This window comes from Phaseolus vulgaris, chromosome 8 (genome assembly GCF_051622355.1).
Source record: "Phaseolus vulgaris cultivar YP4 chromosome 8, ASM5162235v1, whole genome shotgun sequence".
Lineage (NCBI taxonomy): Eukaryota > Viridiplantae > Streptophyta > Magnoliopsida > Fabales > Fabaceae > Phaseolus > Phaseolus vulgaris.
The window spans coordinates 56,361,045-56,375,136 of record NC_143505.1 but is presented as its reverse complement, the minus strand read 5'-3'; the positions used below and the strand labels follow the sequence as shown (position 1 = coordinate 56,375,136).

The window sequence follows — 14,092 nt, the reverse complement described above, 5'->3', positions numbered from 1 at the left end:
TGTGATCACATTAAAAAAAAAAGAGAAAGATAAGAATTAAAAAAAAAAGGAGGATAAAAATCAAATACTAAAAAAAGGAGAACCAAATTTGAAATTTGAAATTCAAATAAACAAATATTAAGGCATGATAGAATGTTAGAAATATCTACTTAATATATTAGTTTTTAGGAAATTTATATTAGTTTTTAGGAAATTGATTGAATTGTTATAATATCTTTTATATAAAGAAAAATATATTTATTATTTATATTTAGGAAATTGAGATTGAAATATTATTAATATTTGATATTATATTACATTTTGCTCTCTCTATATATAGAATACATGAATAAAATAAGTAACAAATTTAATATATTTCTTATATTTTTAAAATATATTTTCAAAAACCCTAATTTTCAAAAAACTCTGTAAAAGTATTTTATTACAATAACAAATTTAACTTAAGATTGAGAAACTTAACTTACTTAAAAAAAGTGTCTTTTTTAATTTTGTAATTATCAATAGATTTTAACATATCATGTTAAATTGTATTCCTAGGACTTCTATGTCAAATTATCCAAAATTATTCAAATTTCATTGGTAGTATAGTTCAACTTTAAAGGGTTAGATTAGGTAAAATTATTGAAATGTCCATACTTATCTCAACAACAAATAAGGTTATGAGATAAAACTAAAAACTTGGTTTGCCATTACCACTAATGTTTGTTGGTAAGTCTGAGGCATTGACTTGACCTGATCAATCTGCCATTCTAGGCAACAATTAGTGTGACCAACTTGTGTATGTCTTTTCATATACACATGTTTATCTTAACAAAGAATGATGAAGTACCATAAAACAATAAACCTTTTACCAATTCCAACAAAACCTGGTGTTGCCTACATAAACTTGAAAATTTTGCAGGACAAGCAAAAAATTGTGTTATTTGTAAGGATTATCCTTGGCATGTGTGAATTTTTCATTGTCAAGTTTGTTGTTGAGAAAACAATCTTTCATCCAAATAACTTGAAAACATCACTGATATTTCTGAAAAAGAATCATTAATCTAAATTCTTGAGGTGACTAATTATATTTTACAGCACATGCAATGCATATATTTGCATCTGATGCATCTTACTCATCTTTCATTTCAAACTCTAAGTGACATTCAAACAAACAAAAAAGTAACTCCTCTGCATATCCTTCCATTTGAAAATTTTCACTTAAAAATATGCAACACATCATGTTATAGTAACACTGTGCAGAGACTAAAGAGGGAGGAAAAGGTAAAGTACACAAAACACCACCTTGAATGAGATATGTGGAATTTTATGATAAAGTAGAATCAAATGATTTTCTCACCTCTGATTTGCAATTACATTATTATTTCCATCTTTTTCAGGTGCATCCAATGTGTCTCTGCCTTTTCCATTTATTTATATGCAGTCTACTAATAATTACTCTCCATTGAGGCATGCATTTATTAGCAATCCATGATTGCACCTTCTCTTTCTATTATTTCACCTTTCTATGACCAAAGGGAGAAGGAGGAACACATAGGCTTCCAACCTTAATTGACTTCTTTCTCTACAATGCTTTATTTCTCATCATTCCATTGCTTGACACAAACAAGGACGTGCCATCTTACTTTGATCATTTTGGTTTGCCACATTTTCATCGTGACACCCTCACTCTGCCTATTGATATATATGAATATTGGAGATATGTTTTGAGATTATGGGACCCAAAAGCCTATAATTTCGATCAGATAAAATAACATGGGGTGAGGGGGAAGAAAAGAAACAAAGGAAAGAGATTGAAGAGGGAAAACAAACAATACAGAAATTGTATCAGAGATAATTGAGCTAACAAAGTGAGTGGTTGGATCAGTAGTCGTATCACTCTTTAAGGTGCTTTATTATGAGTTACAAATTGTGAGGGAAAAAGGGACCCTCCAGTGACTGTAATTGAAGCTTCCTTTGTTTGCTAGCTTATGCTGGAGACACACTATGTGAGCTTTTCAATCAGAGTGCCATTAAAGTGTACAAAATAAGCCGCTTTTACTGAGTGGCATGCTTTGAAGTTCCACCTTTCAATCAGTATATTGAAAGAAATGAAGTAATTAACCCCTCTTGTTGATGCATGCACAAAGGACAAGTCCACTTGTTTGTCCAGTATACAGATATTTGTAGTTTGTTTTCACGTAGTTTTATCTTTTCCTTTGGTAGATAACCCTTTTCATCTTAGAGAGATTTCTTGTGATCTAAACACTGATTGAATACCTGTAATCAAGTAATACTACTATGATTTATGTTTGTACAGTAATTCTCAAGATTAGTTTATGCTAACTGTTCTAACATATCACTGACACCCAATCAATTAGTATGACAGTGTTTTTTCATTCAATCAGTTTTTAATCACAAAAAAATTGAGAGATGGGTAAAACAGGTCCACAAGTTGTGTTAAACTCAATAGACAATCCGTTTTATCACTGTTGTTACATCAGACATTTGTGTAATTGTACGAGCAAATCTTGTGTTCTTTTTTTCTGTGTACAAATGTTCTCCTTCAATCACCTTTTTCATCTTCCTCATCATGGCATGGACCAAATCCTTGGTTGGGACAGTATATGATAGTACTGTAACTTCTGTGTGAAACTAAACCAAATTGAAATTCAAGTATAACTTATCTTGAACAAATCAGTCTTGAAATTAAACCAATGATTGAGCATTTTGTTTGTAGCGTATGTCCTATTCTGAGGGTTAAAAATAGCAGCATTTTTATTCTTAACTGCAAAGGTGAGGTGTGAATTCTTATGAAGTTAAAATTTCAAGATAAGTACTAGAATTATTAACATGATTAGCAGATAATTTTGTTCTTTAATATATCGTCAGAAATTGGATGATTGTATCTTTATCTGTAAAAAATATGTATTAAGAAACATGAATTTGCTAAGTAGATTTAAAATTTTAGAAAATATCAGTATTTGAATGTAAAAAAGAAAGAAAAACTAGGATCAGGACAATAATTCAGAAAGAGAGCCCAAATGGTTATAATTACAATCAGAGCAGACAAAAAACTTTATCGCTATACACATATAGAAGAATAAGATACTGTTCTTGCACCACTACATCAGTCACTGTTACTAGGTCAAGCGATTCCAGAGTCCCACACAGTGGTTCCCAAGTCCAATTGCAAGGTACTATTTCATTTCTGCTTCAAATTCTTAGTCAGCACGGATACTCATTAAGATAAGCCTGTTTGTTGGGCCATGCCACCCTCTTGCTTTTTATTTTGGCTCATCCTTTTTCCTCTTCTCAAACTTGAGATTCTTCACAAAGTGTAGTGAGAGTTATTAGAGAGGAAATTTTCTTGGTGAAGTGACAGGTGCATACTGCCAAAAACTATTTTCATCTGACCCCATTAAAGGTCATTGCCTATCACACCAATCACCATAAAGATAAGAAGAAGATCGCCCATTAAGCAAACAATATCAATGAATGAGAAATAAAAGGCTCACAAAGCTAGGCACAAGCATTAGAATGGTCTCTAATTGTGCATATGGAAAGTTACCACTATTCTGGGTGGCCTCTTGCCACCAACATGGCTCAGTGCAACTCTGCACCAAACAGTGATCAATTATCCCCTTTTTCAGTTCCAACAACTCAAACACTCCCTCTTGCTTCTGACCCTGCCTCTCTTCAGTTTAGTGAGTTCCCTTTGTGGCCTGCAACCATTGCAGAAGATAGAGTTGCAAGTGCTTCAAAGAGTCACAGCCAAGCAGAGAAAAGGCGCAGGGACAGGATCAATGCACAGCTAGCAACTCTCAGAAAACTCATTCCCAAGTCTGATAAGGTAAAAGGAAAAAAATAAATCATCATGAGTCTCTTTTGCTAAGTGGCACAGTTACTCCTTTCAAGTATACTGTTTTTTTCAAACTTCGCATACTGTTTAAGACTAGAAGCATGAAAGTGGAACTAGAATTTCCTACTCTAGGATGTATAGGGTATCACTAAGGTAAATTGAATCAGATTTGATGTAACAATGTAATATATGATATGATCGGTAGATAATTAAATATGATCAGAGAAGTTTGAAATTCAAGTTTATACATAAAAAATATTTGGATGAAGAATTCAATCTTTCAAATGAATTTTAATTTTTTAGAAGATTAATCTTTTTAGTTTTAATAATACCTTGAGTTAAATAAAAACCAGATTCGATCCACTGCAAATTTGTGGCATTTCAATGCTATTTTAGATAGCACAGTGACTTTCAATTCCATGAATAGGCTTACTAGGTTGTATGACAGGTCATGTAGATTTCAATTTCAATAACTTCCAATCTTTAGATGAGAAAGAAAGTAAAAGAATCATAGTATATGAATAGGTTTACTAGGTTGTATGATAGACCATAGATTTGAGTTCCACTAGCATCCCTATCTTCAACAGAAAGAAACTATAACGGGTAAAATTATGTGGTTGCAGATGGACAAAGCAGCATTACTAGGGAGTGTGGTAGACCATGTGAAAGATCTAAAGCGAAAAGCCATGTGTGTGAGCAAAGCCATTACTGTTCCAACTGAAACTGATGAAGTAAAAATTGACTTCCACGAAGCTAAAGATGAAAGCTACACAAAAGTGAAGATATTGAAGGAAAACATCATAATCAAAGCTTCTGTTTGCTGTGATGATCGACCAGAAGTGTTCCCTGAGCTAATCCAAGTCCTCAAAGGGTTGAGACTCACAGCAGTTAAGGCTGACATAGCTAGTGTGGGTGGCAGAATCAAAAGCATATTGGTTCTTTGTTCAAAGGACAGTGAAGAGAACAGTGTTTGCCTTAGCACTCTCAAACAATCACTTAAATCAGCTGTCAACAAAATTGCTTCGTTATCCGTGGCCACTAATTGTCCCACTAGAAGTAAGAGGCAGAGGTTCTTCTTCCCTTCACACTACGTACAACCATAATTCATCATTGCAATTTTCTTTAATTCTTGGGAGTGGTTGTGTCAGTACCTCAATTTTTTTTTTCATTTTTCAACATTTGTTTATCTGCAAGATATAATACAGTGTTAGTTTCGTGACTTCAGTTCACCTTCAACTTCCATGATTGAATGTATAATGTACTTGTTCCATAAAACTACCGAAAGTTGCACCAAAATAAAATAAAAAAAAACTGGTTAAGCATCATATTTGACCCTTACTAATTTTGCAAAAACTCGTTGAATCAGTACTACATTAGCAGAATGAGTCTATGGTCATAGATTTACAGTAAAAAGAAACATTTGCTTTGTTACTTTTAACTTAGAAACACGATTTTTCCAACAAAAAAAGAGGGAACTTCATTTGGGTTAGATCAAAAGGGCATCTTAAGATAATAGAAACTTAAATAGCATCATAAGATCTAACTTGAATCTATTTCAACTTAAAACACTGATTCATCTCTAGAAAAGATACACTATTTTAGTTATATTATTAGTGAAGATGAGAATTGCAGCAGTGTTTTAATTCTTAAATCATAGTGGATGTGATTTTTTTGAAAGGATTTATGGATTGACACGTGTAGTTGAGTAATGTTGAATGTAGTGCAAGGTGTTTGTGAATGGGACCCTTTGTAAGCAGAGATGATGATTTATGAGATGCAGCAATGAGCAGTGATAGCATTGTACATAAGGACCACACCCTTAATTAGATCACTGTTTGACAAAAGCAACGTACACAAAATTTTCCTTTGAAAATGATTTATAAGGTGAAAAGGGTAATCCACTGTTGTTGTGCTTTTTCTCTTTAATGTTTTCGCAGTGTAAAGTCCATAAACTCGTACTGTAAGAAATTTGGTTCGGATATTATAAAATCACTACATGTAATAGTTTTATATTAAATAATATTTGCATCCTTAATTATGACGATTTTTTACAGTAGTTCTGAATTTCGCTTTTTATTGAGTGAATTGACCTTCCGTTTCATTATTCATAAATACTTTACATCAATAAATAAATCATTTTCAAAAAAATATTCATATTGAATTTTTGGAAAATATTTTTTCATCTTTATCTCTTTGTGAGAAAAATGTATACATATTTTAACTTTACTCAATCATCACATACATAGTTATTAATATTTCGATCTTAATTCGAGTTTGAAGTTTCATTACTTTTTTATTTTTGAAAGTCACATAAAAAGGAATAAAAGAGAAAAATATATTGCTTAATTAAGTAAAATGAGATGATGTTCTAGAACAAATCTTTTAATCGAGAATTAAGATATAAGGGAATGACAATATTTAAGACGTTATTTAATTAACATATGGATGTGGTACTAAGGAAGGAGTCCTACATACAATATCTACATTTTTGTGTCTTATTTCATTTTTTTTTTAGTTTTTAACTTAGTATTAAATTAGATTAATCGTTTTAGATGAAATGAATAGTATTACCATAAGCATTACTAACTAAGAACAAGAAATTTAACTTATCTATTATTAATAATAAGGATATTTTTTAAACAAAAGCTTTCATGTTAGACATCATTATGCAACTTGAGATTTCAGATAGACGGACACCTTAAGTAACAACAATCATTTGCCATCACATGAAAAAAATATTATTATAAAAAGAAAAAAGAAATAAAATACAAAAATATGGGGATTAGACCAAAACAAATATGTTAACAAAAATGATACATAGGTAGACTATACTTATTCATAAAAAATTCTAAGAACAAACTAGAAGGAAACCTATTATACCAATGAAAAGATTCTTTTTGAATAAATCATAAATTAGCCAACTTATCAGCACACTCCCTTCACGAAAAATGAGTAAACCTAATTTTTCCACAGTAATATTAAGACAAATATTTTATCGATTACTAGACATTTAGTAAACGCAACACAAACTAAAACAACACAAACTAAAACAAAATCACATTTCAGCCCGACATTAGTAAGTCTCATATTTTAAGTTTCCTCCATATAGCATGTATAACCCATAAAAAAAAAATATATAAAGAATTTAATATCAAGTTATGTATATTAAAAACTGTTTGTTTTAAAATATCATTTTTGGTAAGTTGGGCAATATATGAGATTCGTTGTTTTAGTTCTATTTACCAAAATATTATTTTATGCACAACGTGAAGAGAAGGATATTGAAATCTTGGAGCAAATATTCTGGATGTTATTTTAATAATGTCATGAGGTGCTTACTAAGGTAAATAAATACTGTGATACAATAATTGGGAAGATAATAAAATAATAAAAAAAGGAAGGGGACTTTCCATGAAAAAAAAAAAATAATGGGAAAGAAATGTGGTACAATAAGTGGGAAGAGAAAAAAAAAAGTTGGGCACACTTTGTATGTTTATAAATTTTTTTCTTCATTCCTCCTTTTTTTCTCTCTTTTTTTTAGCCTAAAAATCTTTCTCACATTCAACTTTTTACTTTAGGCACATTACTAGTCCATTAAAAGTTATTTTTTTATCATTATTATGTGTTTCAAGTTGTGGAAATTAGAAATCAATGAGAACCACAATACTAGTCCATTAAAAGTCTTTTTTTATCATTATTGCATGTTTTTCAATTCGTGAAAATTAGAGATAAATGATAGTTTAGATAGTCTAAGCCTCAAGTGAATAGACCATTTTTGAAGTTTTGATTATAACAAATATTTTAAGCATTTTATATGTTTGAAAGTTTTTAATTTATCTGAATATTTTAATATGTGTTTTAAGGATTTATGAAATCATCTAATAATTATACAATCACACATTAGACATTCTATCGGAGTAAAAGAACTTATAAACTGAATTAAGTAACTGCATAAGTCGTAATCCTCAAATAATTTTTTAGATAAATATAACTTGTACTGGTAGCTTAAAATCGAGAGGTTTTAGTCGAGAGCTAGATACAAGACATAACATCAGTTATGTATAAAAGAATAAAACAAAATATAAATATTATTATAATAAGGCTCAATTAAATAAAAGCTTGCATTAGGGGGTGCGTAAATAATAAAACAATGTAGAAAGAAAGTCCAATGGTAAGAGCATAAGCCCATTAAGGAAACTGTATAAATAGGAGGTCAACATAAGAGGTAGGTAAGAGTGATTTTTGTTTGATGAACATAAATCTATTTCTGACTTTGACATCGGAGCGCCTTGCAGGTACACCCCCCCATCTGTGTGAAGGAGAAGCCGAGAGCACTCAGCGTGAGGAGAAGCCGAGAGCACCCAACGTGAGGAGAAGCCGAGAGCACTCTGCGTGAGGAGAAGCCGAGAGCATCCAACGTGAGGAGAAGCCGAGAGCATCTAGCTCTAGTTGAAGCCGAGAACATCCAGCCCTAGTTGAAGTCGAGAGGATCCAGTCCAAGAAGAAACCAAGAGAGTCCAGTCCAAGATTGGAAGATTTGTAAAAGAGTTAATCTTGTCAACCTGATTCTAGTGTTCTGGTCCTTGTTGTAAGAACATAACTGATGAAACAATTTCATTAAATAACCATAATAACTATGTATAGAAATAATTTAATACAAATGATCAAATAATATAATTATCACTAAAAGAAATTTATTAGATAAAGACTAATTTTATATATAAAAAATAGTTATTATATTAATTAAATTATATATTATTTTAGATACAAAAAAATTATTGGTATATAAAATAATTTTTATTATTAATAAATAGTTTATCTAATTAGTTATCAAAATTTTAACTACCAACCTCATAATCTAATTAGTTGAGAGCTAAAAATTTGGTAATTAATTAAATACCAATTTAGAAACTATTTATTAATAATAAAAATTACTTTAAATATCAATATTTTTTAAAATTTATAAAATAGTATCTAATTTAGTTAATATAGTGACTAATTATTTTTTATATCTAAGATTAATCTCTATCGAGTGATCTTCTAGGTTTTTTTTTATCAGCAAAGATTAAATGAAAGCGATCTTCTTATGGTGTATACTAATATTGGAAAATAAAGTGTTTATGAACAATTGTGATTAATTATCATATCTGTAAATTTTGTTTAAATTGTTTCCATTTCATAATAGATACAAAAATATTTTGATAATTATATCAAATCCTTATCAAGCATTTATGACAAAGAAGATATAAAGATTCTAGTTGAAGTCCAAGTAAAGATCAAGTATTAACATTTCAAGTTACAACGGTCATCTTTCAAACTCCACATAAATAGAGCAAGATAAAAATGAAGAACACACAAGAATACATAATAATACAAGTTATCTCAAATATTTTTCATCTTATTTATCATAGTGTTCTATGGGTGAGTTATAAGCTTGATAATTCTTCATTGTGAAGTTTACTATGTGAGTTTTGATTGAGCTTTCTTTGATAGTGTTCTTTTCTATTGAGAGAGTTTAATCCAGAGAGATTAAGATTAGGTGTAACCAAGAGTTATTAATATGCTCATGAGAATCAAAAGTATTTAGTGCACTCTTGTATGTAAAATCAAAAGTGTATAGTAATAAACAATAATGTACACCATCATGTTATGATTATTATTATATTTATAAGTATGATTATCAATATTAATAAAATTAATAAAATAAAAATTAATAACATTATTCATATATTTAATATCATCATTATTATTAATATTGTTTAATATTATTAAGATTATTAAATATTATTAATATTATTAAGATTATTAAATATTATTAATATTATTAAGATTATTAAATATTATTAATATTATTAAGATTATTAAATATTATTAAATATTATTAATATTATTAAATATTTATTATTATTAATAAATATTATAAATAGTGTTAATATTATTAATATTATAAATAATGTTAATTTTATATATATTTTTATTAATAGTATTTATATTATTAATGTTATTATTATTGATATTATTAATTTTATTATATTACTAATATCATTAATACTATTATTATTATTAATATTATTTATATTATTAATATAATACTATTTATATTGTTTAAATTATTATATTAATATTAATAATATGTATAAATTAGTTATGATTATTATTATTTATGAATATGAATTATGTTTTTATAATTTTTCATATTATATTAATATTTTAATATTATGTATATAATTATTATGATAATAGTTGGTAGATAATAGAGATCAGTGGGTGATAGTTCGTAGGTAATAGAGATTCGTGAGTAATAGTTGGTAGGTAATAGAGATCCGTAGGTAAAAGTTAGTAGGTAATAAAATTAGTAGATAATAGTTGGTAGGTAATGATGAATTTACTTACGGATTCAGAATTCGTGGGTAATAGTTGGTAGGTAATGCTGAATTTACCTACGAATTCAGAATTTGTAAGTAATGTCCGTAGGTAATATTGTTTGTAAGTAATATCCATAGGTAATGCGGAATTTACCTACGGACTCAGATCCGTGGGTAAAAATCCGTAGATAATACTGGTTTTTTTTATAATGTTTAATTATTTCAGTGATGTTGTATAGATTTTTTATCCATTGAAAAGTTTTAAAATATTTTTTTTCATAGTTTAATTTTTATTTTTGTGTGTATTGTACTGTTTTAAAGATATAATTGTTTGGTACAAGACACTGCAAAACATTTAAGATGTGAATCTTCCAATGCCTAAAAACCCCCCAGATTCATTTTCTAATGAGAAGTTCTTAATCTCCCCTCTTTTCAGTTAAAAGGTAGCCGGTAGTAAATTTTCTAGCTATATATGTTCTATTAGCTTCCTCTTTAATAAAACGTTTAGATTTAGAATAAATTTACAAAAAAATTGTCAATATAGTCCAATGTATTTTCTTTTATTTCTTATATTCTTTTGAAATACCTTGTTATTTAAAACATCATTTAACATATAACTTATAGTAGTTTATTATATTTTTTATTTTTACCATCCAAATTTTATGAACACTAGTTGTTTAATAGTTATTTGACATTGCAATTTTTGTTGTAAGTACAATACGTGAGGTTAATAATATGTTTTTTTTATCAACATAATAAATTTAGAGTATTTTTAAGAAATATTTTAACCCTATTACAAAAAGAATAAATTACTCACATAGTTTCAAAATATATCTCAGTATATGGTCTTTACAACCTTAATTTGTCAATCCTCATTCAAAAAGTTGTGTTGACCTTGTTATAGTTTGGTATAACCTTATGTTCCTGCTAGGAAGATGAGACCTAAAGAACTGTTGAAGTCTTCGTCTTCCTCCTTCTTTCGGACAGGTTGCTAAAGTTTCACAGTGATCTTTTTGGTCTTTACGCTACTCTTTCGACTCTCAGTCTCAGGGTGAATGCCAAATGGGGGAAGTACCTGTAGAAGACACTCCGACGCTCAAGTCAGTAAAGAGGGTATTCGGCACTCGGGTGTGTTCAGTGATAATGACATACCTTTCTTCTTGGAATGTGCGTTATTTATATTATTTTAATGGGCTTACCTTATTGGGTCTGATTAGTGGAATGAATCACACTTATGATTGCATTACCTAATTCTTAATGGTAATTTAGCTTCACTGACCTTGATTTGAGCGTTAATGATTTAATGTGCCGATCGACCAGACTGTTGTGGAGTCTCGATTATCTTGTTTAGAGAGACGAAATCTCAGTTAGCTCAGTCTCGTCTAATACCAATACACCTTACAATATATTTTCACAATTAAACCTAACGAGCCGATTTCCAATCATTGAATATATGTTGGAGAATAATATCAGTGATTGTGGTTCTTGTTCAAATATATTAAGCTAAGAGTTTCAAACAAATCCCCCCAATTATTTGCCATGTTCAAAAGTTGTTTTGATTTATCGACTTAGCTAAAACTAGAATTTGATGTATATTGTTCCTTCCTAGCACTGTTCCCGATGTTGTTCTCCAACATCCAGCTTCTAAGTCAACCGATGAAGACCTACAACTTCACACACAATATATGTTTCAAGAGTATCTTTTTAGTCTAATAGTAGGGTATTATTCAATTCAATAGTTAGTATCATTTTTCAAGCTTAGGTTATTTAAATGAGTAGTGTTTAATGACTATAATATTTCTGTTTTAGTCCTTTATGTATAACCATATGCTCAAAGCCAAATTTATGTTCCTGCAATATTATGTCACACAATTTTTAGACATATAATAGGACATTGAACTCATTATAATAATATGTTTGTGTTTAATATAGTCTTCCCTTATCATCCTATATTAAAATTCTTTCTCTTCAATTGTTAGGATACTTCTAGAGAGAAAAGTGTAAGATTGGTCACTAACGATTTTTAAATTTTTATTTCTAATTATTTTCAAAGAGTGCAAGATATAATATATTTTGATATAATAGAACAACAAGGCTTGATGGTAATCCCATTGTGGCACATCTCATGAAAATAGTTCACATAGTATAATTTTATAATCATTGGCATACATATATTTATTTTCAAGTATTATTCATGTTTCTCATCCTACCGCTATTATTAAAAAAAATCATTAAATAGTAATTAAATTTAGAAAAATAATAATTAATCACTATATTCTTACCCTTTTTTTTTTCATTTCCTACACAATATATTTAGTTCAGTGTATTAATACGAAATAATATAGTTGAGAATTCCAATAGGATTGAAGCTTGGAAATTAGTATAAGAAAAAAATATCAATAATTTTTCCAAATTATGTGAAATGATTTTATAAAAAAAATGAAATAGAGGAGAATAATTTATTAAAAGAAAATACTTCAAGAGACACCTAACATAGAAAAATAGATATTAAATATGAAAAATAGGAGAAACTTGACTAACACAATACTCAAACGTTTAAATTTAAATCTAATTCATCTTTATAAAATAAAATTTACATCTAATTATACAATATAATTTCACCAACCTTATCTTTAATAGATATAAACTATTCTATGGTAAAAAAAAACTTAAATAAAGTTGAAAAAGTTAATAACTAGATAAATAAATTATTATAAAAGAAAAAAAATACATTTAAAATTAAAATTAAAATAATAATAATTAATAACATAAGTTTATAAAACTAAAATAATAATAATACACTGTTAGAGTGTATTAGCATAATATAAATGTTATAACCTTAATATAAGAAAAACACTTATATATAAAAATGCATACTCCATAAAGGTGCATTGTTACTGTTAACATCTCTATCCACTTATAACATTTATATGTATAAAGATCTATTATTTGACTAACTAAAAAACTGATTCTTATAATTTCTAACTTATATATATATATATATTAAATATATTATTTAAATATTTGATATCGATTTCCATATGTTAGAAAAAACGGTGAAATGTAGAATATGCAGCATATGCATAATAAACAAATTACAGTTGCAAAACTAAAATAAGTATATATAATCATTTTATATGCATGTCTAACTGCATAAACAAATTACAGTTGCAAAACTTAAATAAGTGTATATAATCATTTTCACTTCTCAAAACTCAAAACTCAAAATATAGTAAACATATTACTATATTCTTTTCTTATTTTATTCTTATATTAATATTTAATTTTATTTTATTATAATGGACATTAAGTTATTTTTTATTTTTTCTAAAACATTTGATATATTTAAAGTGACTTTTGTATTGAGAGAGAGCTGGAGAGACGATTTTTTTAGATAATTCAATCATTTTCTAATATCTATTAAATAACTAATCATTTTTATAATTAATTGAAAATTGCTTCACTTTAACAAAAATAATTATACTGTAATTTTTAATTTTAAATATGGAATTAGGTTGTGAAACGACGAAACAGTTTATTAAACTTGAAAAGAAACATTAAAACAATTTTTTTTATATCTTCATCTTTCTTAAAAAAAAATTCTTATTAGTTTAATTGATATCTTTTATTTAATTTTTAATATTAAAAATATTTATATATAAATGATTAAAATATAAAAGTGGATCCACAGACGTAATATCTGTGTTTTGCTGTTTTCCGTAGTATATGAATAAATAATAAATAATAAATCCAAACTGAATATAACATTTCTTTACCTAATACTCCTCTTAACTGTCACACTCATTATTTCGATCCAACTAATATAAAAACAGCACATTTTAGAAAATAAAAACCGAATGTCCTACGTTATAAAATTAAAATGTGG

General features: G+C 27.9%; 1 protein-coding gene across 1 annotated transcript; it reads left to right on the top strand.

The window, feature by feature from the left end:
• Nucleotides 1–3,105: 3,105 nt before the first annotated feature.
• On the top strand, nucleotides 3,106–5,065 carry LOC137826369 (basic helix-loop-helix (bHLH) DNA-binding superfamily protein). Its single transcript, XM_068632311.2, has 2 exons — nucleotides 3,106–3,832; nucleotides 4,465–5,065. The coding sequence occupies exons 1-2, from the start codon at nucleotides 3,539–3,541 to the stop codon at nucleotides 4,942–4,944; spliced, it is 774 nt and encodes a 257-aa protein (XP_068488412.1). The 5' UTR covers nucleotides 3,106–3,538; the 3' UTR covers nucleotides 4,945–5,065.
• Nucleotides 5,066–14,092: the final 9,027 nt, after the last annotated feature.

Bases quoted from the DNA above. Each gene is read 5' to 3' on its own strand.
- LOC137826369 (XM_068632311.2), top strand. From the start codon at position 3,539: ATGGAAAGTTACCACTATTCTGGGTGGCCTCTTGCCACCAACATGGCT. The intron at 3,833-4,464 runs GTAAAAGGAAAA...ATGTGGTTGCAG, and splicing joins TCATTCCCAAGTCTGATAAG to ATGGACAAAGCAGCATTACT.